Genomic DNA, 26,370 nt, shown 5'->3' with positions numbered 1-26,370 from the left:
AGCGAAGGCAAACGAGCGCGTCGAAGCACGTTAGTCACCAGCGCTATCTGGCAGTTATCTTCGAAAACGAAGAAAAGCGTGCACGCCGCTCTCGGAGGCGATAAGGTGTAAAACGGAAAGCGGTGGGTAGGTGCCACCACCGCGCCGTCCTAGCAAAGCGTTGGAAACACTTCCCTTTTTAGCATAGCATTGCATTGTCAGTGCAGCGTAATAAACCCTACGGTCCTTAGAATTACTCATGTATACCATATCTAGTATAGAGAATATACCTTATCTAGTATACCATATCTAGTATAGTATAATATACCATATCATGTATACCATATCTAGTATAGAGAAGACACGCATAGAGAATATTTACGTGTTGTTATTGTGCCCGAGATACGCACAATAAATGCTTTTTAATTGAAAATCACACAAGAATGAACGCTGAAACCTGAGCAATATGGGTGGGTTCTGAAGTTGGTAGTAGGTCGTTTGGGTAACTCAATCTATTTTGTGTATCATTACCGCGGACAAACAGACACATGTACATACATGGAGAGCTTGTAGCTCTACTGTACCTTGATTAGAGCTTTAGTACCCATAGTAGAGTACCCTGTACTCTAAATCGTTACCCATTTTTTTAACCCCCCCCCCCCCCCTACAGAGAGACCAAAATTTTTGCGTCAAAGTACCCCAAGAAGGACTATCGTTTTTCATATATCGCATTATTTACAATGCTTACCTTTCCTTGCATACCATAAGGCAAGGGAAGAAAACACGTGCAAGAATGCGCAGTACTAGAGGTCACACGAACTGTTCTCTTTGACAATTCAGTTTCCTTTTTCTTCGGAAAATCATTTCGACTGCTTAACTTTGTAGATGAAATTACTTTGGCCTTTTTGCAAGCGAGAAAAAAATACCAAGTGTCGATATTTTTTTTAGTTCATTTTTTTGGATGAGCTCCCTGTACTGGTTTAAAAGTTATTGTGGAGCTATGTCTGTTCATACTGTTGAAATGTTTGCTTGGGCACATATTGAACTGAATCGCAAGGGAACCAATGCGATACCATTATTCTCAGCAAATGTACAATTTTGTGTCTTGAAATAACTGCCGCACACATTTTTTGAACACCGAGCGTATAATCTCTATACCCAAATTGTTCCTTTATGGCAGGGTACTGCGACTTTGAGTTCGACACCTGTGATTGGACGATTGAGAGTGGATGGCAGCGAGACCAAAAGTCAACTGAGCAATTAGCACTGGACGCGACTTCTGGACCTGTGAACTCCGGTAGGTTATTTTATTTACTTTATATTCCTGTTTTTATGTACAAACGTATGTTGTTTAATAAACAACCTAAGAGCAATATATATACTTGAGTTTATCAGATGCAGAAAATTTATGTAGTGAGTTGACTCGTTTTTATGTTTTGAAAATGTTTAATTATTATCAATAAGTTTCATAAAAAGTTCGGCTTTCGCAGTTTACGTCCTGACGGCAACGCATAGTACGGCGTTGCTCACTGAAGCCGTTCTCACGAGCCCAGAGTGGCCCGGGCTGAAGCAGCCTCAGTGCCTCGAGTTCTGGTATCTCTCAGGGGGAATGAAATCAGCCCGCTTACAGGTAAGACAAACAATGAGGATGTTGTGCTACAACTACCCTTTCAACCCGGGGCGCAGGCAGAAATTTTTGCGGGGTGGGTGGAAGGGGGGTGCCTTTTCAATTCGAAGAAGCAGCTGGGCTGGCAGAAGTAAGCGAGGGTCAATCTGTGCATGGTATGGCAAAAGGGGGGGGGGGGGGTAAACAACAAGAGGGAAGGCAGGGAGGTTAACCAGACACATGCCCGGTTTGCTACCCTACGCTGGGGGAATAGGAAGGGGGCATAAAGATGAGAGATAAAAGAAAGGGAAGAGAAAGAGAGAGAGGAAAAAAAGGAGGATTGTCAGTCAATCGGCTCGCGCGTATGCAGCGGTGGCCCTACAAAAAAGTTAAAGGTGGTCATTAGGCCTGTAGTCCTCAAAAAGCACAAGACAGCTTTGACTGCTTTTTGAGCCGACGAAAGGCGATGACGGTGTTCTAGTAGCATCTGCACAGATAGTGGCCGAACGTCCAATTGTCGCAATGCGTCCGAAAGCTTCTGTCTTTCAGAGGCAAATCGAGGGCAATGGCATATCAGATGGTCGACGTCCTCTTTGGTGCAGCAGACGTCGCATTCCGCATTGTCGGTCAATCCGATGAGGTTTCTATATGCTTTTGTGAAGGCAACCCCCAATCAAAGGCGACAAAGAAGTGAAGCTTCACGTCGACGAAGTCCGGATGGAGGTCGAAGTTCCAGTCGAGCGTTTATTTGGTATAATCTCGTATGTCTTATGCTTGGGGTGTTCCACTCCTGCAGACTCAGACTACGTGCCAGGTGACGAAGTTTCTGTGCAGCGTCAGTCCTTGACAAAGAAATCGGAAGGGTGTGTTCTTCTTGGTGCGATGTACGAGCCGCGTTGTCTGCGGAATCATTGCCACTGATCCCACAATGGCCAGCAAGCCACTGAAACCTGCCCTCGTGGCCTGTTTCTGTGACGTGGTGAACGAGCTTGACCACTTCGTAAGTTAATAGTTCATGGCAACCTCGTCGAAGGACTGACTGCATGCTCTGCAGGGCTGGTTTTGAGTTGGAAAACACAGCCCATTTACTCGGTCTTTGGGATTTGATGTACTCTATGGCGCCACGCAAAGCCGCAAGTTCTGCCGCTGTGGACGTAGTGACGTGTGACAGCTTGATTCGCAGAGTGATTCCTCTAGCTGGAATCACCACCGCACCACCAGAACCAGACGCTGTGGTTGAACCATCGGTGTATATGTGCACGTGGTTGTTGTACATTTCGTGCAGATGGCTTAAGCTCAATTGTTTTAGGGCTGATGAAGGCAAATTTGATTTTTTCTGTATTCCTGGAATTGAAACACGTACTTGTGGAAGTGTCAGGCACCACGGAGGATTCACCAGTTTCTCTACAGGCGTAAAACCTGCCGTAAACGACGCACGATGAGCACAGACAATTGCACAAATTTTTTTTTGTGCGGGGCCTCTCAGTAGCAAGGGTTGCCAAGTGGTTATGGCAAAAGAAATACATGGGGACTGTGGGAGATGCTGTCACAGGCCCAGCGTGCCAACCCTTGTCTGTGCCACTGCATACCCCGAAGTTGGCACACCAGCAGCACTCGAATATTTTGAATGCGCATTCAGATATTGAATATTTTGTGTATTGTAATCCAGATAAGAATAATGGCGCGTAATAGTATGCAAAATTGCTGCGTAAACGCAATATACGAATAAATATAGTCTGTAGTTATAGAATCCTTACATAAATGTCGTTGTGGTTGTGTGGTTATGATGTCCTGCGGCTGGCCCTCGAACGTCGCATTTTGGGTCCGGATGCCATACACGCATCTTGATAGGGACTTGATAAAGTGCAGCTGTTTATTTGAATAAGGGATCTAATTAGATAAAAGCGAGGGCGGGTACAAGACGTTTTCTGCCCTACTCCACGTGGCTGATAATTGGATCATTGTTCTGACATATAATGTTCCCAAATTTGTATCAGAACGGTTTAATGTTCAGGTTAATGTGTATAAGAGCCGCTCAGTTTTCATCCAGATTTTTTAGGAAACACTGCAGTTCACTGAAAAGCTCGTGTATCTGACGTAAACGTTGTATTGGTCGCATATAAAACAACTATTCTTGCTCCATGCAGCGCATTTGCATTACTGCGGTACTTTTTTAAACCCCTCGTCATTTCCATTACAAGAATAATATTGCTTTCCCTCACAAAGAACCTTCTTTCAAAATTTCGATTTTCGATTTTACACAAGGAAGACGGTGCTTAAAAAGCTTCTGAGATGTATGAGCCTTTAAAAGTAACCGAGTACTTTTGGCTACGATTGTTTACAGTCCGTGGTTATAATTCTGACCGCCAGTTTCTTTTCCTTATCTTGCTCTAACCTCTCATATTCTTACACCGTAAGCCGTACCAAAACAGAGTGGCCTGGTTAACCAACAGGCATTTATTTCTAGTTTTCCTATGGTCGAATGATTCGCAGACGCATCATCGACAATTAATATTTTTTTTTCTCGCACACAGGTGGACATCACGGTGAACGGAGAAAGTGAGACTTTGTGGGACCAGCCCAACTTTGTTGAAAAAGGGTGGATGCTGGCGCGAGTGGAAACTCTGCAGGAGAAGGAATTCAAGGTGAACTCCATCATCCGCGCCTTACAGTTCTTACTATTTTATGATCGCATTTCCCCAAAGAGACCCTTCTTTATGTGTGGGCTCTGCATGCAAGTTAGGATGTGTAGTACGTAGATTACTCAATAATGTTTTGTCTACAACGAATAAAATGTCTGCAGGTCTCTATAGTCAACAAAATGGGGAAAAAAGGACGCCATAGTGCATTAAACATAACGAAAAAAATGGCTCATCCCAGCGATTCTGGTAGTCGTCATGAGATGCATTAGTTGATTTTGACCTCTACAACATTTTTGTTTTGTTGATATAAGTCAAAGCTTTTGAATTCGACCAACTCACTTCTGCAATTTGATTAGTTTTGAGTACGTCGGTAGCAGACCCTTTGCAATGAATTTTATGCCGGAAGATGTGGGCACACCCGCTGAAAGACCATTTGAGAAAATCACCTATTTTATGTTAACCCCGCATTTTTAGAAAGCCAGCATAGTGGCGAGTGCCCCCCCCCATCTTACCCCTGCCTACGGAATTTATGGTGTATTCAGTAGGTACGTCGTCTTCATTGACGCCCGACAGGTATCTGTTTCTCACTAACGGCGGTGCTCACATTAGAACACGTCTGTCGACCTTATCAAAATCATTAGCGCGCTACCATTTGATGGTGCGCATTTCACGAAAAGCAGCTTTCGCCGTATTACTTGAGGTTGTCCAATCGTACACCATCGCTTCGCAAGTCGCCGCAGGTTAATATGTAATCTTTGTTACGTTGTTATACGAGCCGATGATGAACACGAGATCCACAGCTGATGCTGACGTAATACGATGCCATTATATTTTTAAGCAGTATCAAACACCTGCACAGCTTTGTTGTATAATACGTCACTGCCACGCACAATGCTTTAGATTGATTCCGGAAGTAAATGCAATTTGCTAGCTACCTTTTCATTCCTCCAATTTTTCCCTCTTCTGCAACATTGCCGTAGTCTACTCCGCAATTTGTGCCAAGCTAACTCTATGACGGGATCGCAGAGAGTTTTGAAATCCTGACATCGCCATTCCTAGTTAGATAAAAACTATTACTGTCCTGTGGCTGATACTCTCATGCCATGGGCCGTGGTGTACGGGTTTATATGCCACCCATAACTGAAGAGAGACAGACCGGCAACAAAATTTCACAGTCATGTGTTTTCTCCAGCCCCCCCCCCCTCCCAGTTTTTGGACCATCGTGTGGTGTCAAGCTCCGTCTACATAACCATGGCGCGACGACATAGGTAGTCCGAGTTACCGTAACAAGCTGCAATGCCACGTCCTCAGACAAAAGCAGAACGACCCAGTCACCGCCCTCCCCCCCCCCTCTGCTGGAGATCGCAGACTGTCCCTGCAAGGGAGGATCAGCAGAGCAGCCAAAAACAACAAGAGAAAGCATGGCGTGAGGTTGGCCGCACAGAGAACATTCAGGAGAAGAGCCATATCAGTGAGAAAAAAGCTGAGCGGTAGGAAGAGTGTGGGTCTGGAGATGTCTCCATAGGATCTGTTGAGAGTGTAACAAAGAAATTTTGGAAAGTTATGTCCGATGATTAAGACGGGACATAAGTGTGAGCGCTGCTGAAGTGTGCGCCCACTGCATTGATAAATTTAAATAGAGGCTGTCCTCAGCCCTACAAGTTCTTCCTCGGGCCGATATGCCTCAATCGGGAGTGAACGAGAACTTTTTGGACGTCAAATCTTCGTTCACTCTTTTGGCGCACACCCATTGGGCGCACAAAACCAGAGGCAAAAAAAAAAAAGGCTGATTATCTTATCAAAGTACTCATTCAGAATTATCAAAAGAAGTATTGTAACTACGCAGTTGAAAGCAGCTCTTCAAAAACTGCGTGTTCGTAAAATTACAGCCAGCGTCGGATGACAGCTCAGCCGCTCAAAGAAAGCTGGATACCGTTCAGATTTGATACGCAGTGTTTGTGAGCAGATGACATGCCAAAACACATTGAAGCAGATGACATGCCAAAAGATAATGACCAGAGAAAAAAAAAGAGGGAGGAAAGATGCATGGTGCAAGCGGTCACTTACATAATCTTAAAAAGAGCATCCCGCTATGGTGTCTGTGTGGCAATGTCAACGCTATGTAAATTTTCAGCTGTGTGTGTCATGATGAGAAGAAAAAAGAAGTGGATGTGGTTTACAAAGGGTGCAACCGGTTTTATTGAGTGCGCACCTGTAGTGGTGCACCTGATTCCATTAGCTGCGAGAAGGAATACACAGGTCGAACCCGGCAGCGTTTTAACGTCAAGGACAGGCAACAGCATTTCAGTTTAAATGATGGTTTCGGCAGCTTGATGGCAACGCAATGCAAATCGTGTGGATGCTACGCCAAGTTCACTCAAGCGAAGCTTATTGGCATAGGGTAATAAAACACGGAGAGGGAAGTGATATAGACGTTTTGCGCACAGAAAATGGGCGACGCTTGCGTCATCAAAGCTTCACTATCCGTTCTAGATAAAGAGATGAAGTGCTACGAACAGCATGATACGGTTCCTCAAGTGCTAAGATAAACCACAATGGGCGCGTACTCTTCAAATGCTTGCCTTGTGCAATGAGTCTATCTTCCGCTGGGGAACAAAATTAGTTGTAAGCAGGTCGTGGAACAAATCCCAGCATCGGCGGCTGTATTTTTGATGGAGGCAACAATGCTGTAGACCCATGTGCTCAGTTTTGGGTGCATAGTAAAAAAACCCAGCTGTTCGAAATTGCCGGAGCCCCCTTACACGGCATCCCTCATAATAGTTTACAGTGGTTTTGGGACGTTAAACCCCACAAATCAATAACTTAAAAGTAGTTTTTTTCGTCCTATTTTTTTCACTGTGTAGTGTGTCCTCGTTCTATTTGAGCCAAAGGTATCTTCAGTCATGCCTTTCTTCATTTTTATTATCTTTCCAACTCTCGATTCAAGATAAGAATCATCACTGACGTTGACTTTCTGTTCATTTTTTTCTTTTACAGGTTGTGTTCCGTGCGAAATTCCGAAAAATGGGCATTACCTCTATCAGCCTGGACGACGTCATTCTGAGGCCAGAGCCATGCCAACACCCTGCTCACTGCGAATTCACCGATGGCCTCTGTGGCTACATGAACAAATTTGAGAAAGGCATTCGCTGGCGTGTAGGAAAGGGCCGCTATGAGAAATTCAATTATCCACCAGCTCGACCTACAGAAAAAGGTATGCTGTGCACCAGTGTACAAAGGCCGAATGCTTGCCACTGGCTAAGGTACCTGCGTTTACTGCTTCCTACAGCCACGGCGAATGATGAAAGAGCGTTTGCTTGCCTTAGAGCCGGTTATCAACTGAAAAAAGTAGTAGGCTCCGCTCACAGACGTCGCTTGTTAGCCAAGAGAGAACTTGTAGCAGTCCTCTATCAAATCGCATTCGCATAGTTCCGAGACATGAAATCGTCATAGATCTCGCGTAGTTAAGGTGATTATTCCTTGTAGACAACTATTGCTACCACTGGCTTTCGAATGAGAAATTGGATGTCCCTGAACTCAGCCGTCCCTGCTCGGAATTATAATATTTTAGGCGGGAACTGAGAATTTGTAATAATTGTGTGCGTCGTGCATACATTATTAATAGCGGTGAAGTATTTAGGTATACATCAGAAAACTACTGAATACGATCTTCTAGCATGTATTAATTACAGGTGCGCTTCACTTGAGAGGACGTAGGCTGTACTGGCTTCAGTTTATACAATGTGCACTGTCTAGGCAAATACGGTTTTCTAGCAGGTATGCATGGAAGGCGTGATGCAGTTCGAAAGGTGGGGCTTGTATTTATTCGGAGGTCGTAACCGATTATAGATAACACATCGCGCACTCTTTGGGCAAATAAAATAAATAAATACGGATGATATGCTAAGTATTGCTGATGAAACAATCATTTTCACTATTCTTCAGTTTTCTTCTCCTTCCACCGCATTAGCGCGCAGGAAATAAAGAGGTTGTAATTGTATATAGTTCAGTTTGATGCTACTTAGTAATAACATGATGTATCCCCGGTTAATGACTTTGTTTGCGCGCAGATGTGCATGTACCTATCCTGGATCATTCGTACAATGTTCACATCTAGCACTGGTTTTCTCAATCTTCTCCTGGCACTTTGATGTATTCATCAACTCAAAAGTGACGACAATGCTTCCAGCGTGGTGACTGTTATGCCCAATCACTCCAGATCACCCTGTCATAGCAAAACAGAAACTGGCTGCTAAAATCGGGGTTGGCTTAAATAAAAATGTTTCAGTCCAATTCATCACCACTACGCCGATATCGCACACTTTGATGGTGTCGAATAGAAAATTTAAAGCACTTCTTCTTAAATTGTTCCAGTTAGGTGAGCACGAGCTTCTTTGCAGTAGGAAAGTTCGTATGCAGTTGCGCTCGACGTGGAAGCTGTAAAAATTACAGCGCAGTGATTCGCCTGCCTTTCAGTGACGCTAACATCCAAGAGCAGGCATGCGCTGTTTTCCTTAGCATGTGGCCAGCTAGCCGTTGAAGGCGGGAAAGAAAACCTTCACCGGAGACGCAGTGCCGCCTTTACCATTATTTTCCTTCCCTCTTCCCCTTCACTTTCATTTTGATGCACTGTTATGAAAAACTTGTCCCTGCCCTCCTTCTTTCCTTCCTTTTAAGCACACACGATGCCTCTTGCCCTGACCCTAACTTGAAGAAAAGTTATCTTTGGTTGCAACCTACTGAACTTGTAATTTCGCATAGTTAATAATGTGATTTGGGATGTTCCCGGCAGGATTTTAGTCGTTATCTGTGTGGCAAGGCTTAAAGGCTCATAGTCTGTGGTACTTTTTATGGAAACAATAATGCATAAAAGGAGCTGCGAGCAAATAAAGGTTACCCTCCTCTCAGCCCGCGCTTTGCTCAATCTTTTTGGTGAAGTGATGCGCATTAGTTTACGCCTTCCGGGATCTACCACTGGTACAACGAAAATAGTGGAGGCCCGTTATACGCGCTCGACTGGTTGAGCCGCTTAGTATTAGTCCTTGCGCCCAAAGGTGCCAACCAAATGGTGTCAATCATGTTTCACATTTTGGTACAAAGGACTAGAAGCCGATAATATGGATTTTCTTAGTGACGTCGCACCTGTGACACGCCCCAAGTGCAACGTGGCCGAAAGTCCGCCCGGTGGCGCCACTGCAATCTGCAACGATGTGCATAATAATAACGCCTCAAAACAGTCTACACAGTTCCTGCTGAACAGCCATGTTTGCGTGCGTAAGCGTGTGCAATTACATCCAACAGCAGCGCCCGATTGTTGTTACCCGTTACATTACCATTGTACATTAGGTACACCTTTACTCAAGAAACATCGCCGAGCAATTAAACATTATTTACAATTACTGTCTTTTTTTCTAGAGTAATGTATGTCGTGAAACATTGATTGCCACCTTGATATGAAGTTGAATCCAAAACTCTGCAGGGCCATTATTTCTGAAACGGTGTGATTTAGTGAAAGGTTTGATCCAAGAGCACTGCATTCCTATTGATAGCTACGAATGTACTCGGGAAAATAGCAGTGACACTGTCGGTTCTACTTGTAATGAGCGCAATTGCACATTTATAAACACAAATAGATTCGACAACTGCATAAGCAGAATTAATTTGTTCACATCTACATTACAATTGCTTGTAAAAACATCCCCTATACTATCCTTGGCATGATTGTCTGTTAGATCTCTATATTTTGCGTCTTATAAAAAAAAAGAGCTTCTAAAAGTACAATTATTTCTTTCAGTGACCAAAAGAAGGAAAACGCACATCACTGTAATGTGCACGAAAACTTATGCACGTTAATTTCGCTAAATAGAATGTTTTGTTTTTCTGTTTCAAGGTGTATAGAGTATCGTTCACATAACGGTGCATTTCTTATGGCGGCAAACCGCAGATTCGCCTCCATTTGCTTACCTCAGCCTGACGATGGGCAGCTGGAATGGAAGTCGATGGGCAGTGGATTCTGCTCCAGCAGGACCCGAGACAGCGGGACTCCTTAGCCCTTTGTTCGACGCCGCTGATGAGCAAATGGTGCTCTCCGTCCGCTACCACCGAAGTGGGCCAGGCGAGTAACATCAAGTAGATAGACCTTTTTTTTTTATTTCACTTCAATTTTTAAGGGTTTTTTGGCTGATTACCCAGATCATCACTAACACCTTGTTTCGTTTCAGTTTTTTTTTGCCTAGCTGCAGATGGTATCAGAGCGCGACTTTGAGTTACATAAGAGCACAAATCTTTAACACCGAAGTAATTTATGCTGAAGTCCTCCGAGCTTACACTGAGGTATTTCTGTCCAGGCTATGAGGTTGTAAAATATACACTAACAGATGACGAAGTCAAAACTGGAAGAAAAAAAAATCGGCAGATCTCACATACCTGAGAATCAACGTTTTGCGAAGGATGCGGAGGGAAGGTGACCGTGTTGAAATTTTTTTATTGAGCGACAGGTCATGAAACGATGCTAAATATGTGTACAAACGTTGCAGAGATGGACATAAGTTGAAGGGTTGCAGATGTTTATATAACAAGTTGTTTGCACTTGCGCAACGATGCCAACTGGAACATGCGTATTACCAACACCAGATGCTGATATGAAGCGCTGATGCTCGCAAGGATGCTGACCCTGGACACTGCTTCATAAATCAACTTCAGCGCATGACAACTAACCACAATTGGCGTTAACTCGACGTGACGGCTGTATCAAATGAGTACATATAAAGTGTTTATAAAATCGGGTAGGCAGCACTGCAGCCTCTCATTGACGTGTCACAAAGATTAGCGTCAATTTGAAAAGTAGTTCTGAGACCTGGTGTAGCTCTTTGGTAAAATGCTTCATTGCCACGCAGAATGCTTGGGTTTGATTCGAACTGGGACCCTGACATTTATTCCTTGCATTCGTCGGGTCGGCGTTATACCGATGTCGTGTATTTGTTAACGTTCGTGCGTTACAATTAGCTATGTGTATTCTCGTTGTTCCTGGATAGATACCATGTGTCAATCACTTGTTGCACATACCCGCATACCAGCGGTACATACCCACCCCTGGATATGTGCCACTGTGTGGCCAGAAGTGCCTGACGATGTACGTAATGGGATTGTGGCCTTATTCATGCCTTGAGCTGCGTGTCATATTAGTCAAACCATCTTAACCTTCCATGATTATTTTGGTTCATGCCAAATTAGGGGGTGACCACTAGATCACCCAAACATAAGTGTATAGACAGACAGACAGACAGACAGACAGACAGACAGACAGACAGACAGACAGACAGACAGACAGACAGAGACAGACAGACAGACAGAGAGAGACAGACAGACAGAGAGAGACAGACAGACAGAGAGAGACAGACAGACAGAGAGACAGACAGAGACAGATGATAGATAGATAGATAGATAGATAGATAGATAGATAGATAGATAGATAGATGATGATAGATGATAGATGATAGATAGATAGATAGATACGCTCAAAGTCGCCGACGTTCGCTAAGAAGTGCTTCGCATTTAAAACGTTGGCCTGAGGGTCAGAGGACCTCTTGCTACTGAACGCGTGCCGCAAAAGGACAAAGCCGCAAAAGGCACGTTGTTGAGTACACTAACGGCAAGTGATTTATACACCATTTGCCGTTGTCAGCACTCGCCGCTCGTTTGCTTTAGCGTGTTTTCCTCGTCATGAGCGAGACAGCTCGACCAGCTCGAAGAGCACCCTGTCAAGATTGTCTCCTCATGCGATGCGCGCGCGCGTGCGCTCGCCTCGCGATCTTAGCGACTGGTACGTCTTGTGCTCTCACCGTAAGTTAGAGGGATCACGAAGTTAGAGGTATCGCGAAGTTCGTTGTCTGCAGCGCCCGCTGTTTTAAAGGAACGGGGCACCCGCATAAATAAGTTACAACTGTAACAGCTATTAAGTCGCGTTTGTTCTGCGTATATTAGTACGATTGTTTTTGGGTGTCTTCGTTTATGTTTCCGCAGTGCGCTTCAAGTGTGGAGCTGCGAAAGTTTTTACATGTGGGTTTTTCTGTGTGTGTTATTTTTGTGTGTCATCTCTCATTGGCACAACATTGCATGTTTGGAGATGATTTCCTTTTTTCTCGAGACTTTACAATTTCTTGCTACAGCCAATTTACAATTTATTGCTTTGCTCTTTTGAAAGGACAACGCAAAATGAACATGGAACTGCCTATGCGGGCACGTTTCAAAACAGCCTTGTTTTCTTTCTTTCTTTTTCAATGGCATTTTCGAGCATGTTCTCCTGGCATATCGCCTAAATTGATGCTTTAGGTGTAGGCTGACCACTGCGGTGACATTATACCAGGATGAATTCAGTGTACAGATGAGTATATTGTAGAAATTCGAATAAATAACTGTGTATATATTTTAGGGGTCTCAAGCACTACCACCTAATGCACCGCAGTTACAAAAATGTACTTCAGTTAGGGCAAGGAACACGGCAAAAACACAATCAGGTGTATAAGTGTTCCAGAATGACATCTAGCATTGCCATCTCAAAGAAGACTATCCCCATATCCCATATATAGGCACATTTTGTGGGGAATCGATGGCTAATATAAACTAGCTCTGAAATGACATTATCAAGACCAATTCTAAAACGTGAAGTTTGTTTCACGCTTATGAAAACATCGTGACCACAGGGGGTGTTGAGAAAAGGACGGGCCGCCCACCGTCCTCAAGGCGAAGTCACCGACCATCTCCTCTTTATTTAGACACTGATCTACTTTTACTCCTGATGACGATAGCGTCCCTTCTCGTCTTTTGCAGTTTTCAACATCATTTGCGCCCTCACAAAAGACGTATGATTGTGAACAAATTTTAATAAAACCATGGGTTCCGAGTTCGCAATGTTCGTTAGTATTAGCAAAAGTTCCAAGTTAGTCCTGATGATGTCATCCTGTCTTCTGCACTTGATCTTACAATCATGTTTTTGGTGCTTGTCCCACATTCCTGTTATTGAACGCATTGACGTCGATGTACATGCGCCACCACTAAGCAGGTTTCCTTGGCATTAAAACAGCCACTGAAGGATTTTCCACTAAATATCATGCAGCTCTTCCTGAGGAACTTTTTTCTCAGCTTTTAAATCCTGGTGCTATTTACCAAAGAAGCATCAGCTTGCTGCCTTCATCTTCATCTGATCTCTCACATTCACCGCTGAAATGTTGTCACGGCATTTTGCAGCTTCTTGGAAATAAGCCATACCGTACACATTTTCAGCATTCTAGACTTCTTAAGCTTTCTCGTTGAGCGGAAGCTTTGAGCTGTATGAGTGTATTGCTTTTTTTTTTGTCGTCACGATATTCCCTTTTTTTCTTTGATTCTTTTCACTGCATGAAGTGGCCTTGATTTTGTTTTCTCGGACACTTGTACGCACGGCCGTGAGAACAATATACCATCTGAGTCTCTCAATTTCAGCGTGAATGCATGTTTAATATGTCGAGTATGGACATTTAGATTTAAGAAGTCTTCCTGCCTCTTGATCAGGGGCCCTTCAAGCGCGAATAACGATGAACTGTCCGTAAATGTCTAAGTTTTGCACTACAACATTCCAAAATGTTCGATATTACGTTGCAAAAGGAAAATTAAAGAAATAGGTTGTTTTTAGTGAGCTTTGCTAACTATTCTTATTTTGTATATATTTAAATATTTATTTATTCTGTAGTTGGTGATTGATTTCTACACATAAAAATCTTAGGCTAAAAATGCACGCGCAGTTCTTTTTTGTCTATGTTCAATTTGAGCAAAGAACGTCGAGCGACCCGTCAAAAGTCGCAGTGCTTTCACTAAAATTATCAGCTGCAGATTTGCGCAGCCCACAGAAGGTAAGTGAAGACGCGTTGACTATGTATAAGGCTCAGTCGATTTTATGCGCAATATATCTTGCCCTTCCTTTCTCACTGGTCCTAAGTACTGACGAAAGCATGATGCGTCCACATATGTGAATGTTGCGCCTGAAGGCGATGGCACTGTTTTTAAACAGCGAACACTGAAGTTGCTGCAGATTTATTTGCAACAAAAATTATTTGCTTGTCACTTCACTGCCACAAAAAACCAGCGATCCCAAGGCAGCCTTTATTAAGATACGGATCCTCACTTAATTTTTTTTTGCATTTTTATCCACCTAACAGAAAGTTAAGGTTAAAAAATGACTCCGTATAATTGAAAACCCTGCGCACATTCGTGAATATTGCATATTATCACTAGCCAGGTACGTCCAATCTTTCAATTTCATAAGAATGTTCGTGACTGTAAGTAGGTACAGTCTATTATACCAACAGAGTAATAGCATCCAAGAGGGTTTCTAGAAAAAAATGCTCACGTTCTTCATCGAGCCTGTCAGTCATATAGTTATCATACTTATTGTTTTAGATTATTTCCTTTAAATTGTTTTGTCACTATATACGTTGCGCAGCTATTCCAATCTTGTAAGAACAGCTTTTTCTTTTCTCGTTCACCCAGCCTAGAAGACAGCTTATTCAGGTCTTTGTGTAAGCTCTTCTTTATTGGGTTGTTTTTTAATTGCCACTATACAGCCATAGTGACGCAGATTTCCTTTGATACTTGCAAGTGCGGCTGTCTATATCTCTGAGATAATAGTGAAATAAAACACCGAACTTTATATTGTGTATTTACAAAAACGGAAGTGAAAGAAACGCGGGCGTGACAAATCACAGCTGCGGGCAGATTGCACAGCACGCTGACTTTCGACAAAGCGGCTTCACAATAGCGCATGCGATTTTCTAGAGTAATAAAAACTTCTAATGATAAATTTAATTACGAAAATGTAGTTGGTACAACTAAAAGTGGCCCTGTGAAAGTTTTTTCTAGAAACTATTGAAGATCAGCAAACAAGAAAAATGAAAATATCAAGTCAATAGGAGCCTGTAGTTAACGTTACGTCTTAAAGTTATAAAAAGTAGCAATTCTACAGAATGATCAACAAAAAAAATCAAGGATCAGGTCAAAAGATGTATGTAGTTGACATCATGCTTGTGAGGGTAAGAAGACGGCAAACCTAATCAAGGTGCTACAGTATAAGACTGATCTCTCGCGTCAAAACATTCTTGAACAATTTTCTTGAAGCAAAAAAAAAAAAAAATTGGCAGATCCCACGTACAGTGGGAATCGTTTATATGCGAAGCACGAATTAAAAAAGGTTGATATTTCACTTTAAAATCAGCACAACATCACGAGGTGGAGCTAAATGATGCCGTACATGACTTCCGTGTCATGATTATCATGTTTGAAAGTGTGATTTACCTTCATCAACTATTCACCTCACGTGATGCCAAATTTAGTATGTGTGGAGGTAGCGAAACGACCACGAGCATGCTATGAGCGTGGTATGTTGTCATGTTCCTACATGACAAGCGTGTCAGGATTATCATGTTTGCACCAGTCATATACTTTCGTCATCCATTGACGTCACGTAACACCAAATTTGGTTTATGTGGATGCAGCAGAACGGCCGCGAGCGCATCATGAATGGCCCAATATACTCCAATGTAGTGTTGACGCGCGCGCACGCAGGGCACAGCGACTTTACGTTAGCAAAACGCAAACACTCTACAGCCTAACGCCACGCGCTACCAGCGTTCGTCAGTGCACGCCGATGGAAACTGGCGTGAAATGCGACATGCTGCATTTTGCGTTGATGTGTTACCCAGGCAACACTGCGTCTTCCCCTTTACATGAAGGAGGGATGCCAGATGTGGTGAAACGCGCATGAGTCAAAGCAACGCAGCGTGGCGTGCACCTGCGAGTATATGACAGGACCGGTGCCTGGCGTGGCAACGCCGGCATGATCCCACGAAATGAACGCCGGTGAGCACGCGCAACACGTTACGTCGAAATGTATTGGTGCCTTGACTGTGGCATGTAGTCATGTTCTCACATGACACACATCTCATAACTATTATGTTTGCACCAGTCACATACCTTTGTCATCTATTGACATCACGTCATACCGAATTCGGCACACGTAAAGCCAGCGAAGCGCCCGCAAGTGCAACATGAGTGTGGCATGTAGTCATTTTGTTACATGATACGCATGTCGTGATTATTGTGTATGTATGCGTAATTTACCTATGTCATCTGTTCGCGTCGTGTAATATCGAGTTTGGTACATGTGAAGCTATTGAAATGGCCGCGAGCGCATCATGAGCGTGGCATGTAGTCATGTTGTTACATGACACGCATCTCATGTTTATCATTTTGCATCAGTATCATACCTTTCTAATCTATACACGTCCCACAATCCAAATCTGGTATAAGTAAAGCTATAGCGAAACGGCCGTCAGCGCATCGTAAGCGCGGCATGTAGTCATGTTGTTACATGACACGAATCTCATGATTATCATGTTTGCACTAGTCACATACCTTCGTCATCCATTCGCGTGCTGTAATACCAAACTTGGTATATATGACGCTAGTGAAACGCTCCCGAGTGCATCATGAGCTTGGCGTGTAGTCATGTTGTTACATGACACACATGTCATGATTTTTATGTTAGAATCTTTCGCTTGTGTTCGCCATGCAATCATGCCATACCATACCAGTCCCGCAACGTGCCATGTGAACGAAACCACCGCAAGAGCTGCAGGACCATGAAATGTAAATCGTGACATGCATGACATCTACGTCATGATTTTAATGTTATGACTAGTCAGATATGTTCTTCATAGAGTAATGTTATGTTATACAAAGTTTGGTATCGATACCATTATCGAAACGACCAGGAGAGCTAAAAGTCGTAGGCGGCTAGATAGATAGATAGATAGATGGATGGATGGATGGATAGATAGATAGATAGATAGATAGATAGATAGATAGATAGATAGATAGATAGATAGACAGACAGACAGACAGACAGACAGCAAGATAGATAGATAGATAGATAGATAGATAGATAGATAGATAGATAGATAGATAGATAGATAGATAGATAGATAGATAGATAGATACGCTCAAAGCCCCCAAAGTTCGCTAAGAAATGCTTTGCACTTAAAAATGAAGCGGTTTATTGATATTAGGAAAACACGACATTTAGAGCTATAAAGGGGCCCTGCGTAGTTTTTCCGAGTAATCATTGGATGACTTCAAAAAAAGGAGTTCTTTGCCTGACGAATCTATTGCCGCAAAAAAAAAAAATTGTTGTCTCTCAAGCTCTAGTGCAGTTGCGATAAATCGACGCACGCCATAGTTGTTTTCTCTTTGCTCTTATCCCACGGAAAAAAAATTGGCAGCATATCCACGAAGTAAATGATGGAGCGTGGGGCGAAGCATTCGTCCGTCCATTCGTTCTTGCTTCCTTCCGTCTGTGCGACCGTCCATGCGTCCATCCGCCCGTCTGTGCGTGCGTCCGTTCCTGCGTTCGTCCATGCATCCGCCCCTGCGTCCGTTCATGCGTCCATTCATGCATCTGTCTGTGTGTCCGTTTGTCCATCTATTCAACACTCCAAGTACCACCGTCTCGCCTCTTTTCATCATATATTCCCCATATAGAAACACCGCCATCCAGCGGACATTCCAAGGACTAAACGAGAGGTGGCACACACACACTTTCTAACAGCTTGCGCTTCCGGTCTACTTCCCACCTTTAACCACCTCGATTTCATGGTATATACTAGTTCACTGTATTCATGGCACTGCGGCCAACACTCGCTAAACCTTTCTAAAACCAAGGAGGTTACGCCCAGCGAGTATAACGTAGCAACCTTTTCCTGGCAGATAGAGCTCAATGTACATGCCAATGGCTGCATGGGAAATGAGAGACAGGAAAATTCGGCTTTTACTTTCTTACGACTAGCACTTCGTACCTACTTTCCACCTTTAACTACCTCGAGTTCATTCATGGTATATACTAGTTCATTGTATTCATGGCACTGCTGCTCAACGCTCGCTAAATCTTTCTAAAACTAAGGTGGTTACACCCAGCGGGTATAACGTAGCAACCCTTTCCTTTCAGATAGTGCTCAATGTACATGCAATGGCTGCTAATGGGGATCGCAGCGTGCACGTTAACTAAAAGCCGAATGCTCCTGTCTCTCATACCCCATTATCAGCTATTGGCATGTACATTGAGCACTATTTTTTGTTGTTCAACAACGCACAGAAGGAATCTCTCACCGGCACCACCATGGAGGTCAAAGCTTAAGACTGGTTACATACTACGACGGGACGCGGGACGAACGAGTGCCACTATAAGAAGCTTCGCCCGTAAAAACGGAAATCAAAGCAAGAAGAGAGTACACGGCGAATCGAAGTTACGACACACGTACGTCATGAGCTTAAGTACAATGAACGAACACTGCAAAAAATAGTGATTTTTTCCGTATTTTTATTGCACAATTTCAGAGTCATGGAAAGTCTACTCCTATCACGACGTCATATTTGGTAAGCGAAAAATTACTAGGGCAGACTCCACCTAGGAGTCCTTCACCAAGCGCAGTGACGCCATACATTTTTGGGGCGTATGGTTCATACATAGCTTCTATGAATAATACAAATGAAATGCATTGTATGTGTGGGTGTCATTGACCTAGTATACGAAGTTTGAGAAAAGTTCATCGTGAGCCAGTGTCGCGAAAATACCAAGTGTGCATTTTGAAATTTCTTACGACGCATGCGGAGATTACGGCGCAAAATTTTTGATCGAAACATTAACCTTGGTTTTCTCCGCTGATAACGAACTTATGGCACTGAAACCTACAGAATTAGAGTTCTCAACGTGCAGTTTATCTGTCTAAGCCAAGTTATTCTTGATCTTTAGCGTCCCTTCGCACACGTTTCCTTTTTTTTTAAATTTTTGTCTTTCGCGCGCGTGGCTCACTTTCATTAGGATCGCGAACGCATGCGCGCGGGCACGTGGCGGCATCCCGCGGCGGCCGTTATTACTATGGTGCCCACAAGGTTCAAAACCTCCCATGGCCGTGAGTTGGTGTAGACGGCGTGGTAGTACGTGTACGTGACATGATTCGTAGAAAAAAATAGAAATGTTGTGTTCTTGCGTTTCAGATTTATTGTTAAAATATAGGCCACATGTCCGTCCGTAGTGTTTGGGTCGCGTGTTCTAGGTCCCCTGCCGCACCAATCAGCAGAGTTTTCGGATCATGCTGAGAAATTGTCACAGAGCCCCTTCAACGTGAACTGTGTCACAACCGTTTAATTTCTAAGTTTGAATGCACGTTTAGTACCACCCATTTTCAGCCTGTTTTGTAAGCAAACCTTGCTTGTTGACTTTTAGGGAGGGATAATACCAGGGCATATTTAAAGTTTTCTTTTATATTTGTAATATTTCACGCAACGAAGTCGTAGGCCTTCACCTGGCACATTATAAGGCAAACACACGTAGACAAATAAGCTCTTGGTGTCTCTTAAGACATAAAATAATGATACTCAACGAACCACTGTTTCATTATCGGATTATTTTCATAGAAGTCAGGAAACCTCATAATATCACAGGTTCCTAGGGCAACAATGTACCTGAACTGAAATCAAAATATTTTTTTTTCTGTTCTGTGGAAAGAAGGTATCTGAGGCGACCAACTATTTCTGTTCTACCAGCAATCTCTCAGATCCGAAGAATAAAGTTATCCACAGGGAACATTTGAAGAAAGCACGGCGCCTATATCCTTAAAGGAATAACGAGTTCAGTGCTACGACAGCTTCTAGTAACACGTATGGGCGAGGAATCTCTTAGTTGTTTGGGATCAAAATGTATTTCTCTGTTTCACAATCTGTCATTTTCATGTCTTTAAATATTATTCAGACCGATAATCATTGCGTTGTGTCATTGCACATGTCTAGAAGATGTCACCAGAAAAAAAATTTGATATATCGCCTAATGTGTGTTATTTTTTGAGCATATTTTATTACAGTTATCAAATAACACATTTATACTTTATTGTGTTCCTTATTGTGAACTATTCAAAAGTTTTTTTGTACATGCGTTACAATATATTCATTTTATTGAACGAAATGTCAATCAGTAGGCTTAACTTTCGGGAGACCGTAATTGAGAGTATGAGCAGATTCTACTTTTAACGAAAATTTGTTATTCGGTATGTATTTTCTTAAGGCTCCTGACATACATAGATAGGAAACGAAGAGGTGTGTAATTTCTAATTATCTGCAGTCATAGTTTCTGTGGAATCTCACTAGCAATGTAAACGGAACGTTTAGGTCGAATATAAACACCGTCATACCTGCATAGAATGTGCAGCACATTCACCGAGAAAGCTGGAAGGACGGCCTTTCATAACCCTTTTAAATTACTTTTTGGGTGACTGCTATAAGCGTACTTCCAGGACACCTACTACGGCGCTGTAAATCGCCAGAATCTTTGTGCAGTATAGGAAAGCACTCAATATGCCATTCGTCTTCATTCTTTGGAGAACCGTGCTCCCCGCTACATATTTGCAGAACATTTTGTGGAGTTTTTTTTTAATGCTTTGACTAACCATGATCAAAAACTACGCCTGGAGCTTTAGTAATGCGTTGGAGCATCCGACGACCCACTCGTTACGCGATTCACATCGTTTAACACCTGATTGTTCCTGGGCTGTTCATATAGGTTTATTACTCATATTAGCACGATTCCTTACCTGACATCAAGCCTGCCTAGGGTCAGTTTGCAACGAAGTTTCAAACACCGGCGTGGTTCAGTGGTAAAACATTGGGCTGGAACGGAGAGGACCCATGTGAGAATCCTATCGAGACCTTGATCTTTTCAATGTTATAGCATTAAAAGGCTCGTTTCGCAGAATTTCTGGCGAAGCCGCGCTGTTTGTGAGTGAAATAACTATATTATGCATGATCAATATATTGAGAACGATGCAAATAAAATAAATAATAAAGAATCTTGGGTTAGAATGACAATTTACTCCGGGTTGTTTGTGTTGGGGGAAACCGGGTAGTTTGCATGGCAAGCGGATGTTCTGCCACACAGTCACGCCACTTCTTTTGAATATACAGTTAGAATACCTTCCTATGATTGGAAATAGAGTAAATATAACGTTCATGCTTTACAAACATTGCGTCTTGTATACATGCTTCCGAATGCAGCAGGAAATATTGCAGTAATATTGCGTGGTATAAGCGAACATTGTCAGTGGTTATCAGAACATCGGCTGATTTGAAGGTTTTAAGCTGGTCACCCACAACAAAAGGCACACATCTTACAGCGTCCATCTCCTTAACGCCACGTAGTGGGTGTGTGGCAAGTTGATAAAGATTTAATGCACTTAAATCTGAAATGCGCACTTGAAACAGGATATCGCTATCGTGTGCAACTCTTGAAGGCGAAGCTTAAGACTTCCGCAGTTTTTCATTCTCTTTGTAATTTTTGCTCATTTCGCGCGAAAGTGGTTATACACTGGCGGTAGAGGCAGCCACAGCGGAGGATAAGTAAGATTCAAGCGACCCTTGTATTGACATCAGAGCAGCTTTCGCTGTAAAGAATTGAAGTAGCTACACAAAAATTGTACATTTCTACAACAGTTCATGACAGATTCTTTGTAAGAGATTTTTTTAAATCGTACCAGCCAGGATTATGGATACTATCATTATCGCTCCAACTGGTGTCAGCAATTGGTGTCCTGATCAACTTTAAAGGGCCTCTGGTACCTCACAACGAATTTCTGAGTTCGTGGCGTAAAAAAATGTTATGTTGAATGAGGTTGCGTCAATGAGGCACTTTAGTTGCCGGAATGTTTGCAATGCTGATCTTTTCTTAATCAGCTTTATTTGTCGTGCTGGTTTTTGAGATATTCATGCCAAAAACTGATGCAAAAAATATTAGCTTCGCACATAACCCAACTTCTCTCCTTGAATGCACAAAAGAGCATTTTTGCCGAAAAGCAGCTGGATTAACGTGGAATTCATACAATTCTTGATGCCTCACGTTTAACAGACGGTGCTAATGTCACATTCTCTTTCATGTCGATATCCTTGGCGAACACACTACAACGAAACCTAATACTACCGAGATCGTTAGAACTGATTTCAATGGTTTACGTATGTTCGATAGATTAGGTAAGTCAGTACTTTTTGATAAAACATTATCAGGTATCCATTAATTAGTGGGACTTCGTTGTTATGGGTGTCCGCCACCCCGGGAATTTTTGTTGGAATCAAACCATTTCCTTCCGTAAACATATCGGACGGTTTGCAACAGATCTTGGAAAATAACTACTTTTGATGAAAGAACAAGCTTGATTGCGTTGATGTTTTTTGCTATGGAATTTTCACCATTTGGAAATCCTGGCATTTCAGCGTGATAACGTGATTATGCTTGTTTTTGGATTGTACAGATATAATTGGAGCCAACCTCTCCATCTCCTGTTATGGAAACGCCTCTACTTCGGGGAACGCCGATGCACAGCATGCATTCGAACTTGCGGAGTCTTCGGAATGGGGTTTGTTGAACTTGACGCTGAAGCATGGGACCCGCTGCCAGCTTTCAGTGTGGGTTACTGCTAAGGGCAACAATGGTTCCATGGCCATCGCTTCCGTGCAAGCCGTGCGCAACCAGACAGGTAAGAAAGATTTCTCAAAGCCACGTCTCCTGAAAATAAAAGAATGAAAGCCTAAATGGTCTGTGGATTTTAAAGAATATGAATAAGTTATCTTGGATGTTTCTGTGTGCAAAAAGTGTGAAAGAATGCAGCTGTAATATTCATTTTTTACTTATTCATTTATTGAGAAATAATGGGATGAGACATTAAGGATAACAAAAAGAAACTTGAGAGTTTATTCCTTGTATTGCTCCATAGAACATTGCATAATTGCTCCAATGAACATATAAACACATAGCAGAGTGCGCAAGGAAACAAACTTGGGAAGCCAACATTCTTGCCGAAATTAGCAAAAATCGAAAGAGAATTGGGAAAACTCAGGTAATGGGCATTGATTGATATGTGTGGTTTAACATCCGAAAACGACCATATCATTATGAGAGATGCCGTAGTGAAGAGCTCCGAAAATTTTGAACACGTGGGATTCTTCAACGTGCACTGGAATTTGAACGTATGAGCATACAGCAATTTCGCCTCAATCGAAAGTGCAGCCATCGCAGCTGAGATTCAATCCCGCGACCTGCGCGTAAGCAGCCGACTACTTTAGCTACTAGACCACTGCGGCGGGGTACAGGTAATCGGCAGGAGGAAAAATTGGGGACCCTTAAGCTTTGCCTTTAAGAGTTGAATGCGATAGCGAAATTCGGCCCCTAGTGCGCCCTTATACCGCTAAGTGCGTACTTATCAATATGTTTTGTTACACACACACACGCACGCACACACACACGCACGCGCACGCACGCACACACATGCACGCACACATACAGTAAATTGTACCAGCGCGCCCGCGCGAATGGTACATACAGATTTTTGATCTAAAGCAAGAGTCGCATGTCCTCCACAATACACGCCGCGTGCTCACCATCTTGGAGGCCCAAGAGTCTCACAATGCATCTTAAATGCAGCACATTATCTAGCGTTTGCTGTTTGCTTGATGAACGCCTCTGGAAAGGCATGGTACGTTTTCTGCTAGATGTACATAAGTGTCTAATTTTAGAGCTGTTTAAAAGTTCTTGTGTGTTATTAGCTGCGATGGCTGCCCTATCCCGACATTTTTCGACGTAGTTTAATAGCCTCACAAATGCACCTACAAATTGCCGAATGGGATTGTTTTCATCGTGACACCTGTCGAACAAAATGCGTTAACGAGATTACTTCCATTACATGGCATTTATGTAGTGTTTTTTTTTCTCGAAGCAGCTGCAAGTAACATTGTGGCCTTTTGGTAGGACACCTACTTGCCACGCGTACGGCCCGGGTTCGATCCTCATTGGGGCCGAGAAATTTACTCGTTATTTTATTCGCTTATTGTTTCTAGATTTTTCGCTCACAAACGATTTTTCGCTCACAACCAACGGTGCCGACGCCGACAGTGGAACTTCTGCAACACGAGCTCTCTAACGCTATCGCGTTAATGAGAAAAGACCAAATATATCAACGCATTTGACAGTCATCACTACAAACATCATCATCAGCAGCAGCTTGACTACGTTCTCCACTTGGGAAAGGCGTCTCCCATGTTCCACCAATCAACCCGGCCCTCTGATTTCCGCTGCGTCGTCATAGATGCAAGTTTCCTTTTTCATCTGCTTACTTAATTTTCTATCTTCCACTCCCGGATTTGCCTTCTCTTGCGATCCAATCGGGTCCTTTTATAGGGGCACTAAAGGCCACTATTAGGTCGAAGTTGATTGTTGAAATAGCGGTCCAGAAACGTCTTGTTTCTCGCGTCACTGGTGCCGTGCACCTCATAGCGCTCACGTCACTGTTGCCGTGCACAACGCTGGCCGGCTGTACTGCACGGCCACCGACATGTGTAGCAGCAGAAAGAAAGCAGCGGGAGCCACCACAGAAGCAACGACTGCCATTGGCTCTGGGATAGCAGACGTGTTTTGGTTCAACTGGGCCTCACTAGGTGACTCGACTTGTCCAGTCTATCAGGCGATAATTGAATTTTCGAACCACTCGTGCCATTTCGCATAATAACGCCGGCGTTTCTTTTTACCTTGAATCAAACAGAAATGAACAAGCAGCATTTTATTACGTCTCTTGATGCACGGAATATTTTTTTATTTAGTGCTGCTAGTTCGATTACTAGTGACTAAATGTAGGTGGTTAGTCTGACGTCTTTGGGATCATTTTCAAAATATCCTATCGTAGCACATGTGTTCATGTGCATTTACCTTAACTGCTCTGTAAGTAGTGCACTGCTGTTGATATTGTAACGCGGACTGAAAGAGCGAGGAAGAACAAGAGATCGGACGCTCTCGAGCGATGGTGATTCGGCAGTGACGGTAAAACACTGACATTTTTCAGTGTAAGTAAGCCCATCACATTTGTAACAGCTTTGGTGGAGCGGTGCTGGGTAACTTGTCATCCTGGGCCCCGCAGCAGAAGTTCTTTGAAGAAGCAGACGTTTAGCTGGCCTAGCCCCGGACAACATCAGCATGAACGATGACACAGCAATCCCATTGACGTACTACGCTGCTGCATCCACCAGTGCCACCGACACGGCACAAGCTGGCCGTCGACCTAGACACCAGACTACTGGGCATCTGAGCCACGAATGTTCTCAGGTAAAACTGACGAAGACGTGGACGCTTGGCTAAAACACTTCGACAGAGTGAGCCGCTACTACGAATGGGGAGCACCGACAAAGCTCGTGAACGTAGTATTCTTCCTTGCCGGGAGAGCCTTGCTTTGGTTTGAGAACCTTGAACATGTCCTCCCCACTTGGGATATATTTGTTAAGGAACTGAAGGCCTGCTTTGGGGACACGAGTTCCATGAAAAAGAAAGCTGAGCAAACGCTGTCACGTAGGGCTCAGTTGCCCGGCGAGACATGCACAACCTACATTGAAGAAGTATTGAAGCTTTGTGGGATCGTCAACGCAAATATGTCTGACGAAGACAAAGTCGGTCATTTGTTAAAAGGCATCGCCGAGGACGTGTACAATTTTTTGATAACAAAAGAAAACTTGAACACTCCTTCGATTTTCAGGCAGCAATGTCGCGCATTCGAGGCGTTGAAGACCCGGAGAATTTTACCCAAGTTCGGGCGCTTGGACAATGTTCCCACTGTCGCAAGTATGAACGTCGCCACCTGCGAAGACATTCCCTTTCTCGTACGTCGGGTAGTTCGAGAAGAGCTCGTACGACTTCAAGCAGGTGACGTTCACCACCAATGCTCGTTCGCCGCATGCCCCGAACCACCTCCCTACTGAATGCGAGAGCGCCATGTCGAAAACCGACCACGCACAGAAACTGCAGATTTTACCCCGCGGCTTCCATTTTCCCCGACGGGTCGCGGCCACCACTGGATGTCATCTTCTCGACGTGCCGCTGCGGACCTCCGACCGGCGTCAACTAGGCCTCTACCAGAAGATTACTACGCGTCATCACAAAATGTTCCTGCTGAGCACGACCCGTCTCCGCCTACTTCTGCCACCTCTGCTCCTGCTAATGTAAGCCGACAAGTCCCCGTTTGCTACACATGTGGTCTC

The 26,370-nt window shown here is 43.5% G+C and overlaps 1 protein-coding gene across 5 annotated transcripts in view; it reads left to right on the top strand.

The window, feature by feature from the left end:
- Positions 1-26,370, top strand: part of LOC142796382 (MAM and LDL-receptor class A domain-containing protein 2-like) — a 154,586-nt gene that overhangs the window by 92,155 nt on the left and 36,061 nt on the right. For all 5 annotated transcript variants that reach the window (XM_075886850.1, XM_075886846.1, XM_075886849.1 and 2 more), the window contains 6 exons: positions 1,160-1,276; positions 1,470-1,609; positions 4,120-4,230; positions 7,225-7,441; positions 10,172-10,342; positions 22,605-22,829. In XM_075886850.1, coding sequence (XP_075742965.1) covers positions 1,160-1,276; positions 1,470-1,609; positions 4,120-4,230; positions 7,225-7,441; positions 10,172-10,342; positions 22,605-22,829 — 981 coding nt within the window. The remainder of the gene's footprint in view (positions 1-1,159; positions 1,277-1,469; positions 1,610-4,119; positions 4,231-7,224; positions 7,442-10,171; positions 10,343-22,604; positions 22,830-26,370) is intronic.

This window comes from Rhipicephalus microplus, chromosome 2, assembly GCF_043290135.1.
Source record: "Rhipicephalus microplus isolate Deutch F79 chromosome 2, USDA_Rmic, whole genome shotgun sequence".
In the NCBI taxonomy this organism is placed as follows: Eukaryota; Metazoa; Arthropoda; class Arachnida; order Ixodida; family Ixodidae; genus Rhipicephalus; species Rhipicephalus microplus.
Note: the sequence above shows the minus strand (reverse complement) of the source record. Positions and strands in the feature narration are given on the sequence as shown.